Here is a 22,419-nt window from a genome sequence, read left to right as displayed (position 1 = left end):
TATTGTTGTTTCTGCACCTGAGGTGTCATATAGGAAGCATTATTTACAAAAATGTGTGCATAAAAGGGGCTTTTGCACCAGGGGTTTGTTCCTAAAGCTAAGTAAATGGCGGGCATTTGGCGCGTGTTCGGGAACGTGCTACCATTTAGCTCAAGGTGTTCACACTGGACAAGCAGGGAGGGGCTTCTTCTTCTTTTTTTGTTTAATGTCTACTGTTTACTTGCAGACTTGGAAGAGGCTTGGTGTGAAATGTCAGAGTGGTGTTAATTTTGCATATCTTGCTCCTGGCTACAAAGTCCAGCACCATCCAAACGTCACTACCAAATCCATGTCCCTAACTGCTCAAAGTTCGCCTTAGTTTAACTGACAATGGGTTTTCAATGGCCTGAGGTTTTGTAAGTAGAGCCCAAAAATGTTCACAGAAACGTACAAAGCCATATGTGAACGTGAGATTTTGGAATGCCGAAGCCTAAAACGCACATTTATGCTAATTTGCATAGACCTTTTGTTGAAAGCAGTTGCTTGATCACACGTTGCCGAGGGCGATGTGAACATAACTTAATGATCGCCACCTTTTAACAAATGTAACAGATCCCCTTAGCTAAAAGGTCTCTCTTCAGTTGCAAGCGAATCCAGATGTGGTAGACTATAGTGTAAACACACACAGACTTCCAGAGGATCATTAGAGGAAGTAGAGTAGAATTAGTGGCAGATACGCTGTGGATTACAAGTATAAAAATAGACAAATACTTTCATTGTTGCATTAAAGCAAACCAAACCATAAACTCTGTAAAGCCCACTACACCACAAAGTTGACCAAAAAAAGTCAATTGTTTTTGGAATTAAGATTCTTTTAGAACGCTTTGATGAAATGCACCCAAAAATTTCGTGAAATCATTTCTTGAGATATAGATAGTATCAATCTGTTGCATGATTTGGTTTTTACTCACCACAATGTTAGTTTAAGAAGCAGAATGATTAACATGAGTGTTCTGAGGGGAAAGAAGCACCTCATTGATCCGGTCTCAAATTTGATCATCACATTTCTAACATGGTGTAATTGTTTAATGAAGAATTAATAATCAACATTTTTTTCAATACAGCAAGTACCGGCAGTCAGTTTCGAAAATTACCAAAACCTTTTTTTTCACCAAAACAGCAGCTATTATGAAATGAGCAGGACAAGTCCTTCTACTGCCCCTAGTGGAATAATAATGAACTGCATTGGAAGAAAACCTGGACCAAGTGAGATTTAGCAGGTTTTTGAAGAAAGTTTGAATGATGCTAATAAGAGAGGCGTCTCAGAAATCTGTATATATAAATGTGAACTGAAATGTGATTTTAATTTAGCATATCTCTGTTGTGTTTACAGTCTAACAAAGTGTCAGTGGTTCAGCAGTCCCACGGGATGCACCCGCTGACGTCCCTGCTGCCCTACAGCAACGATCACTTCAGCCCGAGCCCCCCACACCTGCCCACAGACATGAGTCAGAAAACAGGTGAGAACACACGCAAACTCTCATGCTATTTGTGTTGCTGGCTCATCATTCATTAACAACATCTGCTGCAGACCCACACACACACACACACACACACACACACACACAAGGGCCCGTCATTTTTGGGATGTGCGTTGGGGCTCCAGAAAATGTGACAGGACGTGAACGCACACTGGAGCAGCATCAGCTTGGTCCGCCTGCGGCGGTCCTCGGCGGTCCTCGGTGGCTCTGAAGTGGCCTCCTCCTTGAAGAGAGTCCCGACCACACGCGCACGCCAACGCGCGCTCGCACACTGACACACACACAAAGATGGAAACAATTAGGGGGACAGTCGCACAAACCATCACAGCAGCTCACACAAGGTTCTGCTTAGCAAGCGCCGCACATGCAAACACGCCGCTCTCTGTTTGGAAGTCCCAAACAAACACACCCAAACATCTAACCTCCATGGGAGTTTCTCCTCTCTGGAAGCCCTGGTTGGTCCGCCTGGCTGCGTCGCATGTCGGACAGACTTAAGTTATCCATACTGTCTATTGTAAAGCTTTTCTTTGAACACAGCTGAGAGGTTTATCATTTTTGTTTTGTTTTTGACCAACCTTTGATTTGGCCTGTCACTGAAGGAGAAGTGAACGTCTGAAGCCTCCAACTAAGATACTAACATATATGAATATTTTGCTTTCTAAGGCGGAATTTATCGGCTCAAGGATATCTGATTGATTAATTTGCCAATACACTACTAAAAAAAGTCATTCAAGCTGATGAAACTCCAAACATGAAAGAGGAGTGAGCCCCTAGTGGCTGTAACTGGTGTTACAATGAGGTGTATAAACTGCTGCTGTGTGCTCTTTCTTTGTTGTGGCTTAAGTTAGTTTCTTGTCTTCAAAAAAACTTTATTTTTATTAACTGTATTTCAGTAAACAGACGCTATCAGTGCAACAAACCTGTAACTCCTCTGTGGAAACTATTGGACATTTCCAGAGGAAAACAGTTGTTATTGGGCAGCTTAAAAGCAGAAAACTTTCTTTCTAGCACTTTCAACAACATCGGGGTGCCAAGGTGCTTTACAGTAATAAGTTGGATTAAAAGATATTTTTAAAACTGAGCAACTTGAGAACAAAAATAAAGATAAACTATGAAATCACAAAAGGCCATAAAACACTTGAAAGAAAGATAAGACTTCAATCAAACAAGTGAAGGAAAATAAGATACAGGTAGTATTAAAAGCCGTTCTGAAAAAATAATGTATTAATTGATGTTTAAAACTGTTTAGGTCTGATGTTATCTGAGGTTTGTCCCCGTCTATGCGTGTACCAATTAACAGTTTTGCAAAAAGCATTTTTCACACATGCTTATTATGTTTGAGAGAGAAAAGGAAAGAAGAGGAAAGCCCACACAGGCCAGGAACCTAAGACTTTTTATACTCTTTTTGAGAAAAACTAGACTAAAAAACAACTTTTGTTGTCTAGTTCTGTTGCTTTTTAGAACAGTAAAGGCGCTACATTTGAGCCTGGAGTTTCAGAAAAACAGCATCTTTCAGGCTTAAAGTCCCACTCCGATCAACTTTTGAACTCTTTTAAAAGCCTTGTCCAGTGGGCTTTTAATTATGATTATGCTGTTTTAGGCCAAAATCAAAAAGTCATTCTAAATTCAGCCATGAGTCGTGGGCAGGGCTGTTGTCGCTGAATAACCCCGCCTCCATTTCCTCTCCTTGCTGCTGTGAGCTCTCTGTTTCCACGCTCTCCTGCTAGCTTACAGCCAACCTGTGCAACAAGGAAGGAAAGAGCTTTAAATCTTCTGCTTTATCACAGGCATTTGCAACCAAGGGAATGATCATTCTTCTCATATAGAACTGCACTGATGGTTTGAGTAGAAATGGTTTATTTCAAGCAAACAAATAAGAATAAAAAAACAAATCTATAAACAGTTATACATATATACAAAGATGTATCAAACTTAGGATAATTAAACATAAAATTAAATATTGCTTGAAAGGGAGTGGAAGGAAGCGAATTTATATAATCCCACCCCAGATCTACTGTAACCACTTTATTACATGATTTATCAATATCTGGTTCATAACTTTTATCAGACAGAATTAAGACTCCTTAGGTATCAATAAAGCACATGAAAAAGATGATTACTTAAATCATTATGTAAAAAATAACTATTTTAGAAATCAAAATGGCAAAATGATTATGTTCATTATAAAATTAAAGTATATGATTAAAAAATAATACTATATCAGTAAAATAGACATAACACTGTTTTTTCATAGCAAAAATTGATCAAGCATCAAAAGTTAAAAATATGTTTCAAATGATGTTTCATTAGGAAAATTGTCATCAGATTCATGGCAGATTTACTCGTCAGACATTTGCAGATTTATTGTGTGGCATCAATGTTTGTTTTTTTTCTAAGCACAGCTTTTTCTCACAGCTGCACCTTCTTGAGCTTTCTTTGAGACTCCAAACGACATAGTTGAAATATTGCAATAAGGTTTTTTTTCAGACAGGAGTGAAGAGGCTCAGAGGAAAACAATAGTGACGGAAAACAGAACAATGAAAGCCTTGTACGGCTGAGATTAGGTATTAAACGGAAAGACCCGAGGCGATCTCCCGCCTGCTCCGTCTGGAAATCCCCGCTCTCCATCAAACACGCTCCTCGCCACTCTGTTCAGACTTTGTACGTCCACATCCGACAGGAACGCGGTGACTCAGCTGATAATGACAGACTGAGCCACCTCACACACATTCACACACCTAACACCTGGCCAATGCTGCGTGTCATCCCCCCCCCCCACACACACACACACATTCACACACCCCGTCCTGCAGCAGCTTACCTCACATCTATCATTCGTCAGCTGATCCAGGTAGGAGTCACTTCACTGGTGATGTCATTGGCTCGCCCACCTTTCCATCTCTGGATGTTCTGACATGTATGACTAGAGCTGATCCAAAGACAAAGTCAGACTTTTTTTTTCTTTTTCTTGCAGTTTTAGACTTTTATTTTCCGGCTGGTTGAGCTTCTATTTAGAAAATAATAATTTTTAATTCAATCACTGTTTGTATCATTTTACTTCCTAATTTATCTGGTCATACTAAAAATTAGAGTCCAACTTTAAAATTTCAACAACAAAAAACATTTTTTTTATTTTCTGTACCCAATTTAATTATGAAATTCTTATGATTTTCTTAATTTTGTTTTATTTTTAATCAAAATTTATTTTCTGTTTCTGTTTCATCGTAGCTGTCAGTTTAAAAACATTTATTCAAAAATATTATCGTTTTTAACCCATTTTTACTTGAACCTGCTTTTTCTTTCTTTTCTTTTTTTTGCATGTTTATGGCTCTAACTTTATTAGTTCTCCTTGGTTTCCATTCTTTGCTCTTTTCCCGGTCACCCACTCTCCGTTTCTGCTGCTGCCTAAAATTGGGACTCTACTTTTAAATAACCTCTTACCTGAAAGTTGGCCTAAATAATTGTGTGTGCGTCTTGAGAAAAGTGTAGCAGTTCAGAACTCTAGTCTAAATTTAGCTTTGATTGCACATCCAGACTTATTTTTGCTGTCAGTCAAACAAAAAAGATTGTAATTAGAGTAATGCTTTGATCAGTTTCATTTTAAAGGAGTTGTTTAAGTTTTAAACCGACATCACACAGACCCTCTTTGTCGATCATCAAGTCATTTCTGTCCTCAAGCAAAACCCTGTGTGGGGTTCAAAACCCTGTGAAGCGACTCCAGCATCGTCCCGCTTCTGTTTTCCACTGATGACTGTGGCTCAGACGATGGATTCATTATAAAATAAAGACCCGAAAAGCAGAAGTGAAACATCTGCATCTTCTGTAAGAAACGAGGACAAAAACAAGCTAAATATGTAGTTTTGTAGAAACAAAATGTCGATTTGTTGCATCATTTCACTTTCACAAATAAGCTGACAGTTTGAGTCATTTACTGCAGTAAATTGCTGCACCACAGGTTTTCTGCTTTTCTGGATTAAATCATGTTTTAATTTGGTTTGCAAATATATTTTTGAAACATCTTTGCACTTTTGCATCTCTGAGTTACCTAGAAACCTTTCGAAAAGTTTCCATGAAGAGCAGGAAACTCGTGGCTTTCACACCTATAGAGACCGGCTCTCTGCTGGTGTGGTCACTCCACTGGCTCAAACGTAACATTGTTACACAATTTGTACTTTTATTTGTTTTAGGCTTTTGAACTCATACTATGTTATTTACTTATTTGTGAATGGTTGCTCCAAATCAAGAGAAAACACACAAAAAAGCTACCTTAATGAAAGAAAAACCCAATTCATATAGAGTATTCTAACAGCTGTGTGCACTTTTCTTTGGTTCACACCTTTGAATTGACAGCCAGAGTCGTTTTGCTAGAAAAAAAGCACAGTGAGAAAATATGTGAAGCTACACAAATAAACAAAACATTTCAAAAGTAAGAAAAATAATCATTTTTATATTTTAAAGTTGTCCGTTCATGCAACAAAAAAAGAATCAGAATTTTAATGCAGTTTTTGAAATAGCTGTACAATGTGATTTGTCATTACCGCCTGTACTGTACACTACAAAGCTTTTTCTGGGCTTGAGCCCTTTTAAGTACACCACACAGGCCCATTGTCAAGTCATTTAAAGGCTCCGAAGCTGCAGCGCTTTCACTTTCAGTGGTTAGAACCACGACAGCACATTATCTGCTCAGGAATACTATTTTTGTCTCCTCGACTCTCATTATAACTCGCCGGCGTTCTAATACTGAGCTCCCACAGAGCCGGCATGATTCAAATGGCTCCCTTTTGAAGTGTTTCCCAAGACACCGACTCTACAAGCGTGAGATAGTCTGCAGCTTTAAAGAAAAAGAAAAAAAAGGGGGCATTCCAACAAAAAACTGCCCCATTGCTGCTGCTAATTTCCCCCTTCAGCTCTCCCAACAGCAGACAGGGCTGTTTGCTGATGCAGAAATGTGACTTCCAGAAACAGGTTTCCATCACAGCTGATTCAAATTTGAATTTAGGATTTTGATGCCAACTTTCCTTAAGGATCCATCGTTATCCACAGCACGTTTTTCCTAACTTCTTTTACTTTCAAATCCAAGAAAAGCTTCTATTTTGGCCCCTTTGCAGTGTTCTTTGATTCACTCAAGGCCTCAGTCCGGCTGAGAGGAGCCCTTGTATTGATAAGAACATTTTTATTTCTGTTTCACCTTGAGTTAAACTGAAGATGCTTAACAAACCCGCTGCAGGAAGGGTAAAATATTAACTTTTCCTCCATAAAACATGTAACAGCCACCGCACATTACTGAAAAATCAAAAGTACTGCAACAGACGGGATCCTAAACTTGTTAAATTTGGGTTTTTGGCTGCTCTTTCCTGCAGCAAAGACACAGATTCATGAAACATGATTGTTTGACTCACTGTGAGTCACCAAACATTCTCTGTAGGAATTCGTTTCGGCATAAACCGATGACTGATGCAGCACTTTTCAACAAAACGTTTGTTTTTGGGCTGTTATTGTCCGTCTCCACACGGGCTGTGTGTCAACAGTGGGGTTTTTTTTTTGTGGGGGGGGGATTTGAATTTACTTTGAGAAAAAAAGAACCTCTGTATGGGCGGGTTTGATGCATGCTGGGAAAAATTCTCTTTATGACCCAAAAATCCCCTCCCACAAGGGTTTAAACATCTGAGCTGCTCGTAAATGTCTGAAGAACTACTGCACTATGATTTGAGTTCTGCACCATTTAAAAAAAAAAGAACAATCCTCAGTGTTCTGCAGGACTGAAACTCTTATTTATGCAACAGAAATCAAATATTTTGATTTATTCTGCTACATTTTTGGTAGGTTAGAGGTGAAATTTGCTTTTCCTTCCACAGACTGAACTGGATCCGTGGTTTCTGAGTGGGGTGGAGGAGAGAGTTTTGGGTGATGTTAGGATAAAAAGATGAGACAGGGATCAGGGGAGGTGAAATGAAAGATGGAGAAGCGGGGTCAGAGGTAAAAGAGGGGTGATAATGAGGGCAGAAACCACGAGTCTGGATTGGGCGGGGTCAGAGGGCAGCCGCAGACGGAGAGGGAAGGGGAAGGCCAAAGTGGCGGGGCAGGTCAGCTGACTTGGCCACATTCCTGAATCCAGATTTATAGCAGCTTGGGGTCCTGAGACAGGCCCGGAGCCGCTGCCAAATTACAGTCATCTACAGCATTCCTGCGCTGCAAACACAGGTTAGCAGGCTGGTGGCAGTAAGTGCTAGGTGCTGCCTGTTGACAAATGACTTCCTTTGAAGGGCACCAAGGCAGAGACTGTCAGAGGGTCGTGCTTACTGTCTGCACTTCTTGTTGGAAGCATTTTTGCTTCAGAATAAAGACGAAGGACGAACGCTCGCGTGGATATTACAATGCAGCCACTTCACTGGAGGATCCTCTGGCATTCGCAGTTTGCAATCAAGATCGCGCTAAGAGCATCTCTGCCTTTTAATGGCAGGTTCCCAGGCAGATAATGGCGCTAATAGCACATCAGACCCAGGGCAGGGTCCTGACCCGACGGCTGCGTTCGTTTCAAGTGGCCGTTGTCCGACAGCGTTTTAAGCAACATTATGCAAATGAGAAAGCACTGATTTCAAACGTGTGTGTTTGTGTCCTGCAGGCGTTCACAGGCACCAGTCCCAGGACCTCTCAGGCTATTATTCCCTCCCTCCAGGTGGCGTTGGCCAGATCCCCCCCTCCATGAGCTGGTGAGTCCCACAAACGCAGTTTCAAGAGGGAACAACCACTGTCCCCTCAGAGCATGCAGGGTTTTCAGTGTGGATCAAGAAAAATTTGTCATCAAGTTTATTTTTTATATTACTTTCACATTTTAAAAAACATTTAAATAATTTCAATATTTTAGTTTCTTTTTTTGCTGCATTAATGAACTGTGCTGCAACAAAACAAGTAAAAACTCATTAAACCTGAATTATTGAGAACAATGAACCTGATCAGTTAGAGCTGCACACATGCATTAACCATTTACTAGATGGGTTCACTAATCTGCAGTTTTCCTTCACATTTTTGCCAAATATTGTCCATAATCGCTTCCCAGCATCACACGCCCCTGTCATTGTTCTACTCCCCTCTGACCTGGGTCAGCGGTGCATACATCACCAGCTCACCTGCTGTCAGAGGAGCTGATTCTGAGATTGTTGTCATGGAAACCCTACGCTTTGATCCTGTTTGTTCTGGGCTGGTAACTTCAAACTGTTGCCCCTGGTCAGAAGTGCTGGATAGCAAATAAAAACGTGAAAAAAATCTAGCTTCATCCCAAAATAATGATACCATCCCATAATAAAAAAGGCTTTTCCTGTCTGCAAAAGAGACGCCTTGATGCCACTTAAAGTTGGATGTGAAATAGGAAGGAAAAGCAGGTGAAACATTCACATGAACCCGTTCTGTGTGACTGAAGTTGAAATGGATTCTGATAAATATTGGTGATTTCCTCAGAAGATGGTCGTCAAAGTCCCACTTCTTATGTACTTTTAAAAGTTTTTTTAAATTATTTTTATGCTGTTTTTTGCCAAATTAAAAAAAAAAACTTTTGCTTTCTAGGACAAAGCTTCTGCAGAGCAGTAGTAGTTCATTAGAAATTTACCTCTGAGATGTGGGCGGGAGCACTGATACAGAGAAGCCCGCCCCTTTTCCCGGTTGCTGAGAGCTCTCTGTTTACACACTCTCCCATTAGCTTGCAGCCTCTCACACTCCCAAGCTAACATTAGCGGTCCAAAAAAAATGGCGAGTAATATTCGGGCTACATGAATCTATTTGTGTGCAAGTGGATGCATCAGAATAGAGCGGAGATGGTCCCGCCCACTGTATTTTCTACATGACAAATACAATCTTTTTCAAACAACATTGTTATGGTCAAACTACTCATTCATAATGATTTGAATAAAGAAATAATCTAAACATTCTATTATAAGCTTAATTTTCTTCATACATCTCCTCTATCCTGAGAAAAATCCTGCAAGGACATATTAAAAAAACACCCAAAATACACTGTTTGCTCTTAATCATCTCAAACTGGAACCGTGTTTGGCGATGGCATTCGTCCACGCCAGCAGTTCACCAGCGGAACGCTTCGATTCTCCTAAAGCTTTCAGGGTCCAACTCCCTGTCATGCTGGTTGACTGTAAAACCCATTTAGCCGGATTCTGATTTGTGCTACAACCCATATCTGTTTATTATAAACTACAGAAACTGTGTCCCATCCAAAAAAAAAAGTTCATGTCTTCCATCAAATGTCACAGAGATTTGCAGTGAACGCTTTCAAACTCGGTGTTCTGAGAGCTGCACGGCTCTGCAGGACAAGCCGCTGTCTGTCGGTCTGTCGCTCCACGTTTCCCAAGAGGTTTGATCGTTTTCAGGCAACGGCACTCGAGTATGGATTTTCACAAGTATTAATAACAGATAATCCCTGGAACCCAGATTATCTGCTTGTGAGCTTCTTTGTTGAAGGAGGAGCGAGTCTTTAAATGTCAGGCTGTTGTTTTCTGTAGGTCTTACTTGTCCTCCACCGTCAGCTCAGACCGTCTCCTGAGGTCTGTTGACTCTGAAGATGGAGGCGGGATGTAAAGCCGATGTCAGGAAATAAGGAGATTGACTTTATTTGCCCCTGCTGTGGTGTAAACATGCTGTAATCATAATCCTTCATTGTTCCGGACATTGAAAGTTGACTCAAACGGAGAAAATGCTGCAGATAATTTGGATGAGTTTATACTGAGGTTCTGGCTGTCGATGAATTCGGTAGAATGCCGTCCGAGTCGCTTCAACGCAAGTAAAGATCAAGAAAAACCGATGAAGCTGCAGCTTTCCTCCTCATCCCCAACATGCTCCTAGAAGGTTTTTTATTTCCATCCTGTCAGGTTGTCATCATTGAGGAGCTGTTGTCTGGGGCATTGTGGTTGTTGAAAGTTAGTTTCCTGCGTCGGCTGCCAACTTAAAGAAATGGCACCGGTTAGTGGATTGATTATTGGGCTTTGTGTTTGGTGTAGGTGAGTATTTTCACAAAACAGGTTTAGTTTCTGCTGCTTTTAGCGCTGATTGAGGTATTTTAAATTCATTCCCAGTGGTCTTTTAGCTACGATTATGTTGTTTATAGTCAAAATTTAAAAAAGCTGTGTGGTTTTCTAGAACATCGATTCTGCAGAGCGGCCGGAATTCATTAGATATTTGAATATTTAAATCTAGAAATACTCAGAATTGCAATTATGAGCTTAATTTTCTTTATATGTGTCCTCCATCATGAGAAATTTCCCACAAGAAGTGTTAAAAAAAACCAAACACCATTTTCATCCCAGTGGGTGTTTAAGCAGCTGAGGCCTGTAACCTCACAGGAGGTCAGAAACTTGCTTTAATCCGAAGTTCTGGATGGAAGTGTGCACGCTGAAGCTGCACCTGAAAGGAGAGGAGTTAGCGTCGGCAGCTTTCTGACCTGCACCCTGTCCACATGCAGGACCCCCCCCAGAGTGTCCTAGTGGGCTTTCACATTAACCCACTTTTGAGCAGATTTTTCCAGGAGATCGTCAGAAATCGCTTCATCGTGAAAGATTGTTTCATTTGAAAAATGGAAAATATTTGTAAAGGTTTTAAAAAAAAGAGAAAAGCAAAGGAAGTTCAATGAATAATTTTTGCAGTATCACCTCCAATTTATGTCAGAATTCTCCTTAAGGTGCCATGAGTCTGATCTTCATCCACTTTTATTATGAAATTGCCTCTAGAATGAGTTGAAAGTGGATTAAAATTCCCCTTAAAGGCTAAAAAGCGGAAAACTTTTCCATGAAGAGCTAAAAGCGACCACCTGCCGCCCTTCTCTCCCTCTGCTGTGCTGTGGCAGGCAGAGCCAGCCCGTCTATCCGGGCCTGTCCCCCTGTGGATTCAGGCAGTCCTACTCCTCCAACCTCCCCAGCGCCTCATCCTACTCCAGGTACCGCAGCCAGCAGGCTGGACCGAGCCAGAAAACCCCCCAGAAAGGCTTTGCATCTTCAGCTCCTGTTTACAGCACATTGAAAAAACAACAAAAAACCTCTGATGGAACAGATTTATCCAACGTCTGCTCTAAATGCTCTGAATGTGCTGTAACCAGGACCAGTCCATAGTGGAGGCAAACCGAGCCGAGTCGCAAAAACCCCAAATATCTGCTGTTTTCTGCTCTGCGGCTTTGAAGCGCTTCTTTATTTTATTTGTGTGTGTTCCTGATCATAAAAACAGAAAGAAATATGTACCAGAACAGTGGGCCTGCTGGAAGTTTAGCTTTGCAACACTTGATGTTCATATGTGACTGTTTGGGCCCCGATCTCTGCACACACAAACACAAAGTGTGAGTCTGCTTGCTGTACAAAAAGGCTTTCTGTGTTCTGCAGTCTGACATCACATCTGATGGTTGGGATTCCTGCACAATGGTTTGTTTAACCCTTGTGCTATCCTATGGGGTCAAGAAGAAAAAAGGTGGGTCTAGTGGGTCTAGATGACCCCACTCCCAATTTTAAAGTGCCTAGGAAAGCACAAGGGTTAAACTTTAAAAAAATATATGTAGAAATCGTTCAAGATGTAGTTTTCAGAAAAGTCGTCTGTCAGCATCTAGCTGGGAAAATCCACGTGTTATAAATTAAATCACTTTTATGGTTATTTTTAAAGGAATTATAAATTGTGCAGTCCCACTTCTTGCTGAAATTGTTTTAGGACATAAACAAACAAAAAACTTTTTGGTTTTTTTGCCTTTTGTTTTGCTCTTTTGAATCTTTGCCGCCAGCCTTTTTATAACGCTTCAAGTCTTTCACACCTTCACACTGTCGAGGTTCTAAAACGAAGAACGTCTGTCGCTCTTCCAAGAAACAGGGATAACAGAAAATCATTTGTGGCTCAATCAAAAAGTCTTGCAGCTTTTGGAGACTTTGTGTTGAAAAAGCCGAAACCAACCTTCCTCTTTGATGCTTGGGTGCCCTCTAGTGGTCACAAGTGTTAATCTATTAGCTGCAAGTACAGAAACTGATTTATAAACTTTGCTCCTCCTGCCTAAACTAGATGAAATGGCAATAAATAAATAAAACGTACATACAGATATTTTCTGTTTGACTACACAAAGTAGTCGATTTGAACTTCCACACACTCAGTGATCGTCCTGCAGGCTTTTAACGTGCTTTTAGCTCATTGCTTCTGCAGATCTGCTGCTGCTCCTGCTTCAGACCCAATCTGTCTCCTCTCCCACCCTGACCCTGCATCTCCCTAAAGGGAACTTTTTGTCCTCTTTTCTCCCCGGCACCAGGTTCCCACACTCTCTGATGCTCGGACCATCAGGCATGCACCCCACAGGGATCCCCCACCCAGCCATAGTGCCCCCTTCAGGCAAACAGGAGCACGATCAGTATGACAGGGGCATGTATGTGTAAGTATTACTCCCACACGCGTGCTTCGATCCATTGGTCTGTCACAGTCTGGCGTGCAAATCGCAGATCAGACTGATCCTCAAGTTTGGGAATCAAAGGTATCTCGCTTTTGTTTTGTTTGCTGTCGCCCATCAGGAAGCAGCAGGTGGAGACCAAACGAGAGAAGGAGCCCAAAAAACCCGTCATTAAGAAACCGCTGAACGCCTTCATGCTGTACATGAAGGAAATGAGGGCGAAGGTGATCGCGGAGTGCACATTGAAGGAGAGCGCCGCCATCAATCAGATTTTGGGACGGAGGGTGAGGGATGCACACAACCTAAACACAGAGGCTGCAGTTTTACACCAGCAGATTGTAAAAGAGCAAAGGTGGAGGTCAAATCCCACTGAAGGGTTTCCTGTACTAATACTGATAGAAACAAATGTCTGGAATCATGGCACCTGGAGCTAAAATCTTTAGACGACTTGAAAAAGACTAAAAAGAAGATTTGAAGGAGAGTTTAGGGAGACATGAAGGAGACAAAGAAGACTTGAAAAACTTGTAGAAGACTATAAGGAGACGTGAAGAAGACATAGAAGACTCAATGAAGACTTTAGGGAGACACGAAGACTTGAGGAAGACCTAAAGAAGAGTTTAGGAAGACATGAAGAACACTTGAAGAAAACTTGAAAAAGATTTGAAGAAGACTTGAAATTATTTTGAAGAAGACTTGAAGAAGAGTCACCATGCCATGATTCAACTTTATAACACTTCTAATTTTCCTATCGGGTTGTTCTTTGGTTCTCATGAGGATTCTCTTTTTCCCCATGACCGCAGTGGCACGCACTGACCCGGGAAGAGCAGGCCAAGTACTACGAGCTGGCCAGGAAAGAAAGACAACTGCACATGCAGCTCTACCCGACCTGGTCCGCTAGAGACAACTACGTAAGCACTGCCCGTTGTTCCTCCTGCTTCCCTGCTGTCCTGCTGCCCTCCACGCCGCCGCTGCATAAATGTGTTCAAAAACAACAGCAGGACGGAGTTTGGGATCCGTATAATCCTCATTTGGTTGCTGTGGGCACAGTGTGGTGGAATCATATAATAACTGAAGAAAGTAGAACTGTTTTTTGGGGTTTTTATCACAGCTTCACATTTACTTTAAAGAAAAGAGCATGGATTCCTTCTTCAGTTATGAAACATTAATGACGATATTGACAGACTGAGTTTGGCATAAAGCAGCTCCTAAAAGCTGGGAGCAGCCCCCCATATTTAGGCTGATGGGATTTCTCTCTTGTGTCATCACAAGAAGACCAGGACCTGTGTGCTGCATGCGAATAAGATGACTGATGTGGGGATGTGCTGAATCTAGGCTGCTGTGTGCCTCTGACTTCTCAGTTTGCTGTTGAACTCTTGCAGGAGGCGGGCCTTAGCGGGGTCGCAGGGGAAAAGAATAAAGCTGATTGGGTAGGGACTCGTCTTACGGTGAATTTATACCTCTGTGGTGGAAGATTTTTGAGTATGTGAGGAGCTGCATGAAAGGGCTTGTGGGTAATCTCTGTGCAGAGAGGTTTGCATGCAACTTCCAGAAGAAATCTGAATGACTCACACACTCTGAGCCTCACGTACGCCATGGCAGGTTCTGGTGATCAGTCACGGACACATTCTGCAAATTTAAGCCTAAAAATACAACTACTGCCTTTAAACACAGAGGTATAAATAGGCTCATGTTACCCAACTAACAGATCAGGGATGCATGTTTGGCCTCACTGCCCAAATCTGTTCAATAGTTTAGGTTTAGTCCCTGTTTTCTTTGCTGCTTCTCTGTAGACGGCCTGCATGGATAATCTCATGAACAAATTCACTTTCTTCAAGTTTTGGGTACCAATCCCACCCGAGGAGCATGAGTTCGTCCTGCAGAATCCCCTGTTGACGTTGTTAGGCAGAACTCCGCTAACCCGTGAGCACAGGTGTGGCGCCGCATGCATGCATCAAACAATGCAACTAAAACGACCGCTCTGCAAAAGTTCAGCAGCAGCAGCAAATCAACAGTTTCCAGATATCTGCAGAATCAGCTGAGCATGTCCGGTATGATCGGTATCATATTAGCATTTATGGTGTCAGAGCCAGGCTTGAATTATCTACAGGCGTCTGCAGGAGCCCCCTCCCTCCCTCCACGCCTGCACGCCTCCCTCTTGCCGCTCCAGAGTTTAAAAAAAAAAATAAAATAAAACAGTGAATGGGCCTTTATGCACAAATAAACCCCACATGTCGCCCCCACACCTGTGGAGGGCTTCTCCTGCAAGTCACCAAACGAAACAAAACCGCGCATGTAGCACTGTTTGCACACACAGTCACACCTCCACACACGGACACCCACAAATGCAAAGAGCTTCATTTGCAAAACGACTTGTTGTAACCACATAGACAATACTGAGAGCGAGCGGAGGAGGGGAGACATGGAAGCACAGGCAGCAGATTTCTGTACCCACATCCTTCATCTCAGCCAAATATGAGGCCTCACTTCACCCTCAGCGGATCCCTGAGAGCCGCTCTGATCTTCACCTCAACAGTCGCACGTTTCTAGATCCACCCAGCAGAAACACAAAAACCAACCTTTGTGCCTCTGTGGATCCGTTCAGGTGTCCAGCGGGTGTTTCTGCATGAACAGCGTTCACGGTTCTCTTGTTTCTGACTCTTGCTTTTCTCCTGCTCTATGAAGGCATTGCCTGACCCTGATGCTGGTTCCTCCTTTTGACTTTTTAACATCATTTGACTTTTTTCATATTTATTTTATAAAGAAAAAAAAAAGACAAGTCATTATAAGAATTTTTCAAGGGATTTATTTTTTAAATTGATGATATTTCTTGGCTTACAAGGAATCCTATTCTCTTTCAGCTTGACGGTGAATTGACTGCAGTCTATGAAACCCCGCAACTCTTCTCACTTTTTGGGCTTTGTTTGTTTTTCTCGCAGGGCAAGAAGAAGAGAAGAAAAAGGGAGAAGCAGCAGGACTCCAACACAGGTAAACATGAGCCTCCTGACGCAGACAGATGACCAGACGCAGATCCTGTGGGTTTCCGAGAGCTGCGTTTGCGTTCTGAAGCGCTCCGTCCCGCCGCCTGCGACAGGCAGGATGTGCCTCTAACGTCAAACCGCCCGCCCACTCTACTTTCCACGTAACTGGAATCAGACGTTTTTATCCCGAAGCGCGAAACTTCACGAGCTACTCCAGACTTCTGCGGAAACCAAAGCTTTACAGAAGTTCTCGTTTGCGCTTGAGCTTATTTTAGCGTTCCCAGTGGTCTTTCCACTATGATGATGCCGTTTTTAGCCAAAATCCCCAAACCTGGGACGTTTTCAAGGACAGTTTCTATTAAAAAATTGTCTTTGAGTTGTGGCCGTAGATGGATCTATTCGTCTGCATGTGGATCATCAGAATGGAGCAGGGAGCTCCGTGCCCAGCGTATGTTCTACATCACAAATGAGCTCTTTTTTTTTTCAAACTGCATTTTTGTCTGATCATGATTCACACCAATTTGAAAAATTGAAGACTCAGAAATGCAAATTTGAGCTGAACTTTCGTAATATGTGTCCACCATCATCAGAAAAGGGCCACAACTTGTTAAGTTGGTCGTCAACCCACCTTTGTGAATTTAGAAATCTAGAGTTTTCCATGTGTACATTTTTTTTTTTCAAATCACATCTTTTGCTAGTTTTGCGAACGTATCCCTCTTTATTGTGTGGACAGATGCAGGTAGGGAAACACTGTCCATTATAGTCAGCTGATTTATATGTTTGCCCATGAAAAAAAATGTCTTTTTTTTCGGTCTTGCAAGAAAAATAATCTTATCGAGAAAATGTTTCCGTTTTTTCTCAAAATAATAATTCTTGTGATCATAGAGTGAGGTAGAATGTTCTAATATTGGACTATTTGGATGAGGAAAAACAACAGTGGGCTGAACTTTATGAAGACAAAATTTGAATAGATTTGGCATTCATTCTTGTTTACTTACTTGTTTGTTTGTTTGTTTGTTTGTTTGTTTGTTTGTTTGTTTGTTTGTTTGTTTGTTTGTTTGTACACATATTTGCACTGTTCAGTACCCAGGTGTTTCTCTCGGAATCACACCAGGTCAGATCGTTCAAAATGAACCAATATTGACAATAAGTTGTATTATTAACCACAAATTATGATATGATCGAATCGTTGTTAAAAGGAATCGTTTCACCCCTAATATTTAACCAAAAATGTAAGAATTTGCAAGTCCTAACAATCGGAGGATCTTAGTCTCTGTTGTCATGACGATCTGCCTTTTTTAAAATAATGTAGTAAGCTTAGAGGTAGACTTCCATTTCTAAGTTTGTGTCTAGGAAGAAAAAGAAGAATTCCTGCTTGTTTTCTGTCTCTTCTTCCACATCTGCTGCCTGCTTTTCGGGCTGATTCTCCTGATGAGCGCAGATGTTGCATCGCAATGTCAACTAACAGTTTTGCTGGACGGCCTGCTCTGGTGCTCTGTGGTCTCCTTCTAACCTTTTCTCCTTTCCTGGCTCCTCTCTGCTCCTCCTTGTTTTGTGCATGCCGCTCTCTGCGATCAGACCCGGGCTCTCCTAAGAAATGCCGGGCTCGCTTCGGCCTCAACCAACAAACAGACTGGTGCGGTCCTTGCAGGTTTGTACCAAACTTTTGCCCCTAAACCCCAAATTTCATCTCCTGGATACGACCAACGTCCCAAAATGTTAGAGTCCCACTCCAATCTGATGTAAAAGTGTAACAAATATGACCTTTTCTCATCTGCTTCTGATTCACAGCAGTAATAAATACTCAGAATTGCAATTTTAGGCTTAAATTTCTTGATGTATGTCCTCCATCATCAGAAAAATGCTGCAAGAACATGTCAAAAACACAAATTGTTTTCATTGGAGTGGTTCTTTACCTCTGGGGCTTTTCATTTGTAAAGCACAGACCTAACTGCATAAATGAAGTTCCATAACTCATAAGCTCCACCCCTAAAGAAGTCATGTGTGAAGCTCTGCATGCTGTCTGTCACTAACCCGCCACTCTGAAGAAAGACTGCTGCAATAAATCCATACATTTGCAACACAACGGTTTGGTATCGCTGGGAATTTGGCTTTTATGTAACTAAAGAACTAACAATGACATATTATATTTACTATTGGCTGTGAAGTCACAGTCAAAAACAGCTCAGTGGTCGACCTTTTCTCAGATGAACAAAACACAGAGAAAGGGTTACATTTTTATTCATTTGCAGGGAGAGACGTTTCCGCCAAACGTTGTTGAGATTTGATCCCATGTTTCTGGTAAATTGGCAATAATTCCTCTAAAAAGACGAATTAATGCTAAGATTCTAAAAGATGAGGGACGAACTTTTAAAGCAAAAGTGACGGCACTCATGAAACTAGGAGTTCAAAAACATCACAAATGTAATCTGTTCTTGAACTTAATAGTTTTTGGACTGAAATTTTCATAATAAAAGTTGTTCAATTCTTTTTTATGCTTTTTTTGTATCTTAGCTAAGTTTTAAAAACTTTAACTTTAGTGTTTGAACAACGGAATGAAAAGATTTTTATCACTAGTTCATGCAGTTTGAACTGGATGTGGATGCGGGGGAAAATATCTGTTAGTTTTCTGAAGTTTCAATTTAATATTTAGAGTAAACAATAAAATAAGATATTTTTGATTTACAGACTTATCTGTTCTGCAGATTTATGTCAAATATAAAATTTAGAGCTCTGAAACTCAAAACAATTTATATAGATTTATAGATCTGCTACTGGTTTTAAAAGCTAAAAACTGTTTCTTAGATGAATATCTTTTTTTGGGAAAGCCCTTATTGTCATTTAAATTATTCGTTTTAAACTAAATGTTAACAAAAGTTGTAGATGTCTTTCAAAGAACCCCATAAAGGCCACAAACCTGAGGTCTGTGTCACAAAAGCTGCTGATATTTTTGTATAGTTCCTCCGTTTGTAGTGATGCATGTTCAGTTTGTGCGCTTGCACGCCGATGGCATCACAGCAGGACTCGGGAATGTGTGTGGTTCTGCAGAAAGACTTTCTACCACCACAGACCTGTAGCAACCCCGTCGTCTTCCCCACTACCACGTCATGGAAATCGGAGTGTTTCGGTTTTTAAGAGAACAAAGAGGGCTGAGTGTGGTTTGAGCAAATCCTTATCACCACAGTTCAACACTCACACACACACACACACACACTCCCTGCAGCGTTGCATTTTGACGGCATTCTTAAGCCCATCTGCTTTCAACTTTCTCCATTCATGCGATGTGGTGAGAGGCGCCTTTTGATGGTGAACTCTGACATTTAGAAATCACTTTCTATCGCAGTCCTGCTCCCTTCCTCTCCCTCTGTGTCTAAATATGGTTTAGCGCCTTTCCCTGCGGTTAAACCTGGTGACTCATATCGGGTTCTGGTAATGATCACGGGATCCTGTTAGGCGCTTTGATGCTGCACTCAGCGGTGCACGACTCTTCTTTTAAGTACAACACCTCACAAAGACCAGCAGGTCATCATGGCTGCCGTGAGATCCAACACCTCTTCCAGGTGGGACTCCATCCCTCTGGGGGGTTTTGTCAAACCTCTCAAGGTTTCAATATTTCCTTTTTTTGTTTTGTTTTTTGCACTACCCCGTAATTTGAGGGAAAATTTCTACATAGACGCTTTTTTTTGTGTCCATAATTTCAATTTATGAATTGATTGCATAACAAAAAATTAAAAGGAAAAGAAGATCTACGTGTATTTCTACTGACGTCAGAGCATAAACAGCTCAGTTCATCTGTCAGATCAATGAAGCATTAAACACAGAAAAAAGGTTTTATTTTTTATAATTCATTAGCAGGGAGAGACTTTTCTGCCCAAATGACCGTGTTGTTGAGGTTTGATCCCATATTTTGACCAGACTAACATGAATTCATATAAAAAGAGAAATGAACGTAAGTTTGGATCCTCAGAGATGAGACTTTTAAAGCAACCGTGATGTGAATCATTAAAAATTCAAATCTTACAAAAATATTACAAATATTCTTCAGAGGCTCTCCATTTTTAAACTTGGACTGAAAATTTAAAAATAAAATGTTTTAACATTATTTTATGTCTTTTGATGTTCGTGAAAGTTGGAATTGGTTTATTTCAACCAATCAAAATAAAAAAACTATAGTGGACAAACAAAAGACATTTAAATCTATACATAGATATAGAAAAATTAGGTAGATAAAACGGATTTCTGATCAAATGCAAACTTTTATTGAGATGAATTTGAGGTGAACGTTTCTTTTTTCCTCAAACCAGCATCCAAATAAGTTCTGCAGGAATTTTCCTAACTTTGTATTCATTTCTACTTTTAACCCTGGAGAACCCAAGAACAGATTTCCTCTGGGCTTTCAAAGTTAAGCTGACAAGTTGTTTTTTGTTTTTTCAGTTTGGGCTGCAGCAATTACAGCTGCCAAAAAATGTCAAATAAATAAATATATATATATATAAATAAATATTTAAAAAGTAAAGAGAAAAAAATTACTTTTTGCCAAATTTGACCCCTTGACCTCTCCAGGGTTTAAAACAAGTTCTCAGTGTTTTGTAAGCAACTCATGTTTGTATTTTTAGGCTTTTAGGTAGAAAAGGTGACACGCCGGTCCTTAAATTTGTGATTTGCCTGACAGGAAGTGGGCCGAGGGCTTGTTAACATGCATTTCTAGCATCAGAGCATGTCAGTGTGTGTAGTTTTGTGCAGGTGGCCGTTTGTTGGTGTGATCATTGACCTCACTGCACTGTGACTGAGGCCCGCTGACGTTTCCATCCACACTTTATTCACAGATAACTCTCTCTGACTGTTCTCAGGAGGAAAAAGAAGTGCATTCGCTACCTTCAAGGAGGAGGCTGCCCCAGCCCATCTTCTTCAGATATAAGTGCTATAGACTCTCCCCCCTCCCCTTCCCCCGCCCGCCATCGCCTCTACCAGCACCCCCCCTCTCCGGGCTACTCGCCGCCGCCCTCCTCCCCGTCGACACGCCTCCCCTTGCCTTCGCACGCCCGCTCGCACTCGCGCCTCCCCGCGGAGCCCTCCGCTGACAAACGCATTGACCCCCGCCCACCTGCAGCCAAACTCGCCCACACGCTCCTGGAACTGTCCAAGCAGACGCACTGCTCAAGGGCGCTGTCGGCCGCCAAGGTGGCGGGACTCTCCCTCAAAGTGTTGACAGAGACTCAGTGACCACCGCCCGCCGGGATCGCTCGCCTCCTCACCTGCTCCTCACATTTGTCAGTATTACATCATCGTCATCATCATCATCTCTGCTGGATCCAGAGGACTTCCTCGTTAGCTGCTCCATCCTTAACTCTCCTCCTCATCTTCATCACTAGATGCACTTGTGACAAAACAGTAATTCTTTGAACAGAAGTCCCATCTTTGGGTGTATTTTGGTAAAGTGGGGGCGTTGGTAGAGAGAGACACGCTTGAACCAGCTTCTCCACATCTGCATGGAGTTTAAACCTTCAGGTCCTGCTTCCACTGAAGCTAAAGTAGAACTGCACCACTCTAGCCTCTAAAGTCCATTTTTTAGAGTCAGATCAACCCACACAAATTTAAGTTTTTATCAACAAAAAGACAGAAAAGATTTGTTTCTATTGAAAGCAAACTAAAGTTTACTTCCAATTATAAAAACTGGCTCCCCCCCCCCCCCGGAAGTATTTCCATTATCTGCTCAGAGCAAACCATTACATCATGAGAGCGGAGCACTGACCATTACAACCTCAGATTACAAAAGGGAAGGATTGGTTCTTCTGTTTGCCTTTTTACGGAGACCCTTCTTTTCTGGATTTTGTTGTAACCAGCTGTGCGACTAACTGTATTTGTCATTCAAGCATTTAATGCAGTTAATAAGACAATTCCAAGTAACTTTTTTCAAGGCACTTCAGGCTCTCAAGCTTCAGGTTCAACTGTAACTTTTACTTCCATCTTTCTTAAATTCCCTTTTATTTTTGTGTGTATAATTTTAATGTTATTTTTTAAAATTAAATTTCCCATTGACTAATCAACAGCTCCAAAAACAAATCTGAGACCAAATGGGTGATATTGTATTGCATTCTGTTGTAAAGTCTTACATTGTAATTACACTTTTTGTATGTTTTTAAGAAAAAAAAGGAAATGACCAAAAAAAAAATGAGCTCAGTTTAAAACCTTTTTATTTTAAAGCAGTGTTTTTTGTCAAATAGTGAAGAACTGTTTTGGGGTCAGATGTTACAGCAGCAGTCAAACTATGTATTGTGTTTAATCTGCATGTTTGAACCTTCAAAGGCTTTAAGAGAATGATTTTGGATTCTTCCGCCAGCAGATGGCGCTCTTGTGCTAAAACTGCTTCATTTCAGGACATTTGAGAAAACCATGTTTGAGTTTTTTAATGTTTTTTTTTTAACCCTGTTGTATTGCTAGTATTTTTTTGTTGGATGTAATAAAATATAAATATCTCTTTTGACTGAAACCCTAAATCCCGTCAGAGATCGTT

General features: G+C 41.3%; 1 protein-coding gene across 25 annotated transcripts in view; it reads left to right on the top strand.

Moving 5' to 3' along the window:
• Positions 1 to 22,402, top strand: part of tcf7 (transcription factor 7) — a 60,406-nt gene extending 38,004 nt beyond the window's left edge. For 3 of the 25 annotated variants that reach the window (XM_023962229.2, XM_023962228.2, XM_023962234.2), the window contains 10 exons: positions 1,373 to 1,499; positions 8,143 to 8,230; positions 11,365 to 11,454; positions 12,793 to 12,912; positions 13,049 to 13,211; positions 13,728 to 13,835; positions 14,307 to 14,354; positions 15,864 to 15,912; positions 17,484 to 17,556; positions 20,756 to 22,402. In XM_023962229.2, coding sequence (XP_023817997.1) covers positions 1,373 to 1,499; positions 8,143 to 8,230; positions 11,365 to 11,454; positions 12,793 to 12,912; positions 13,049 to 13,211; positions 13,728 to 13,835; positions 14,307 to 14,354; positions 15,864 to 15,912; positions 17,484 to 17,556; positions 20,756 to 21,128 — 1,239 coding nt within the window. In that variant the 3' untranslated portion in view covers positions 21,129 to 22,402. Of the gene's footprint in view, positions 1 to 1,372; positions 1,500 to 8,142; positions 8,231 to 11,364; positions 11,455 to 12,792; positions 12,913 to 13,048; positions 13,212 to 13,727; positions 13,836 to 14,306; positions 14,355 to 15,863; positions 15,913 to 16,988; positions 17,557 to 20,731 lie in introns of those variants that run through there. The other 22 variants (XM_078931093.1, XM_023962232.2, XM_078931094.1 and 19 more) reach the window with 16 other exon arrangements.
• Positions 22,403 to 22,419: the final 17 nt, after the last annotated feature.

Source organism: Oryzias latipes, chromosome 14, assembly GCF_053564925.1.
Source record: "Oryzias latipes strain Hd-rR chromosome 14, Olatipes_Hd-rR_3.1".
NCBI classification, from domain to species: domain Eukaryota; kingdom Metazoa; phylum Chordata; class Actinopteri; order Beloniformes; family Adrianichthyidae; genus Oryzias; species Oryzias latipes.
The sequence above is the reverse complement of the archived record's forward strand: the minus strand, read 5'-3'. Positions and strand labels throughout refer to the sequence as shown.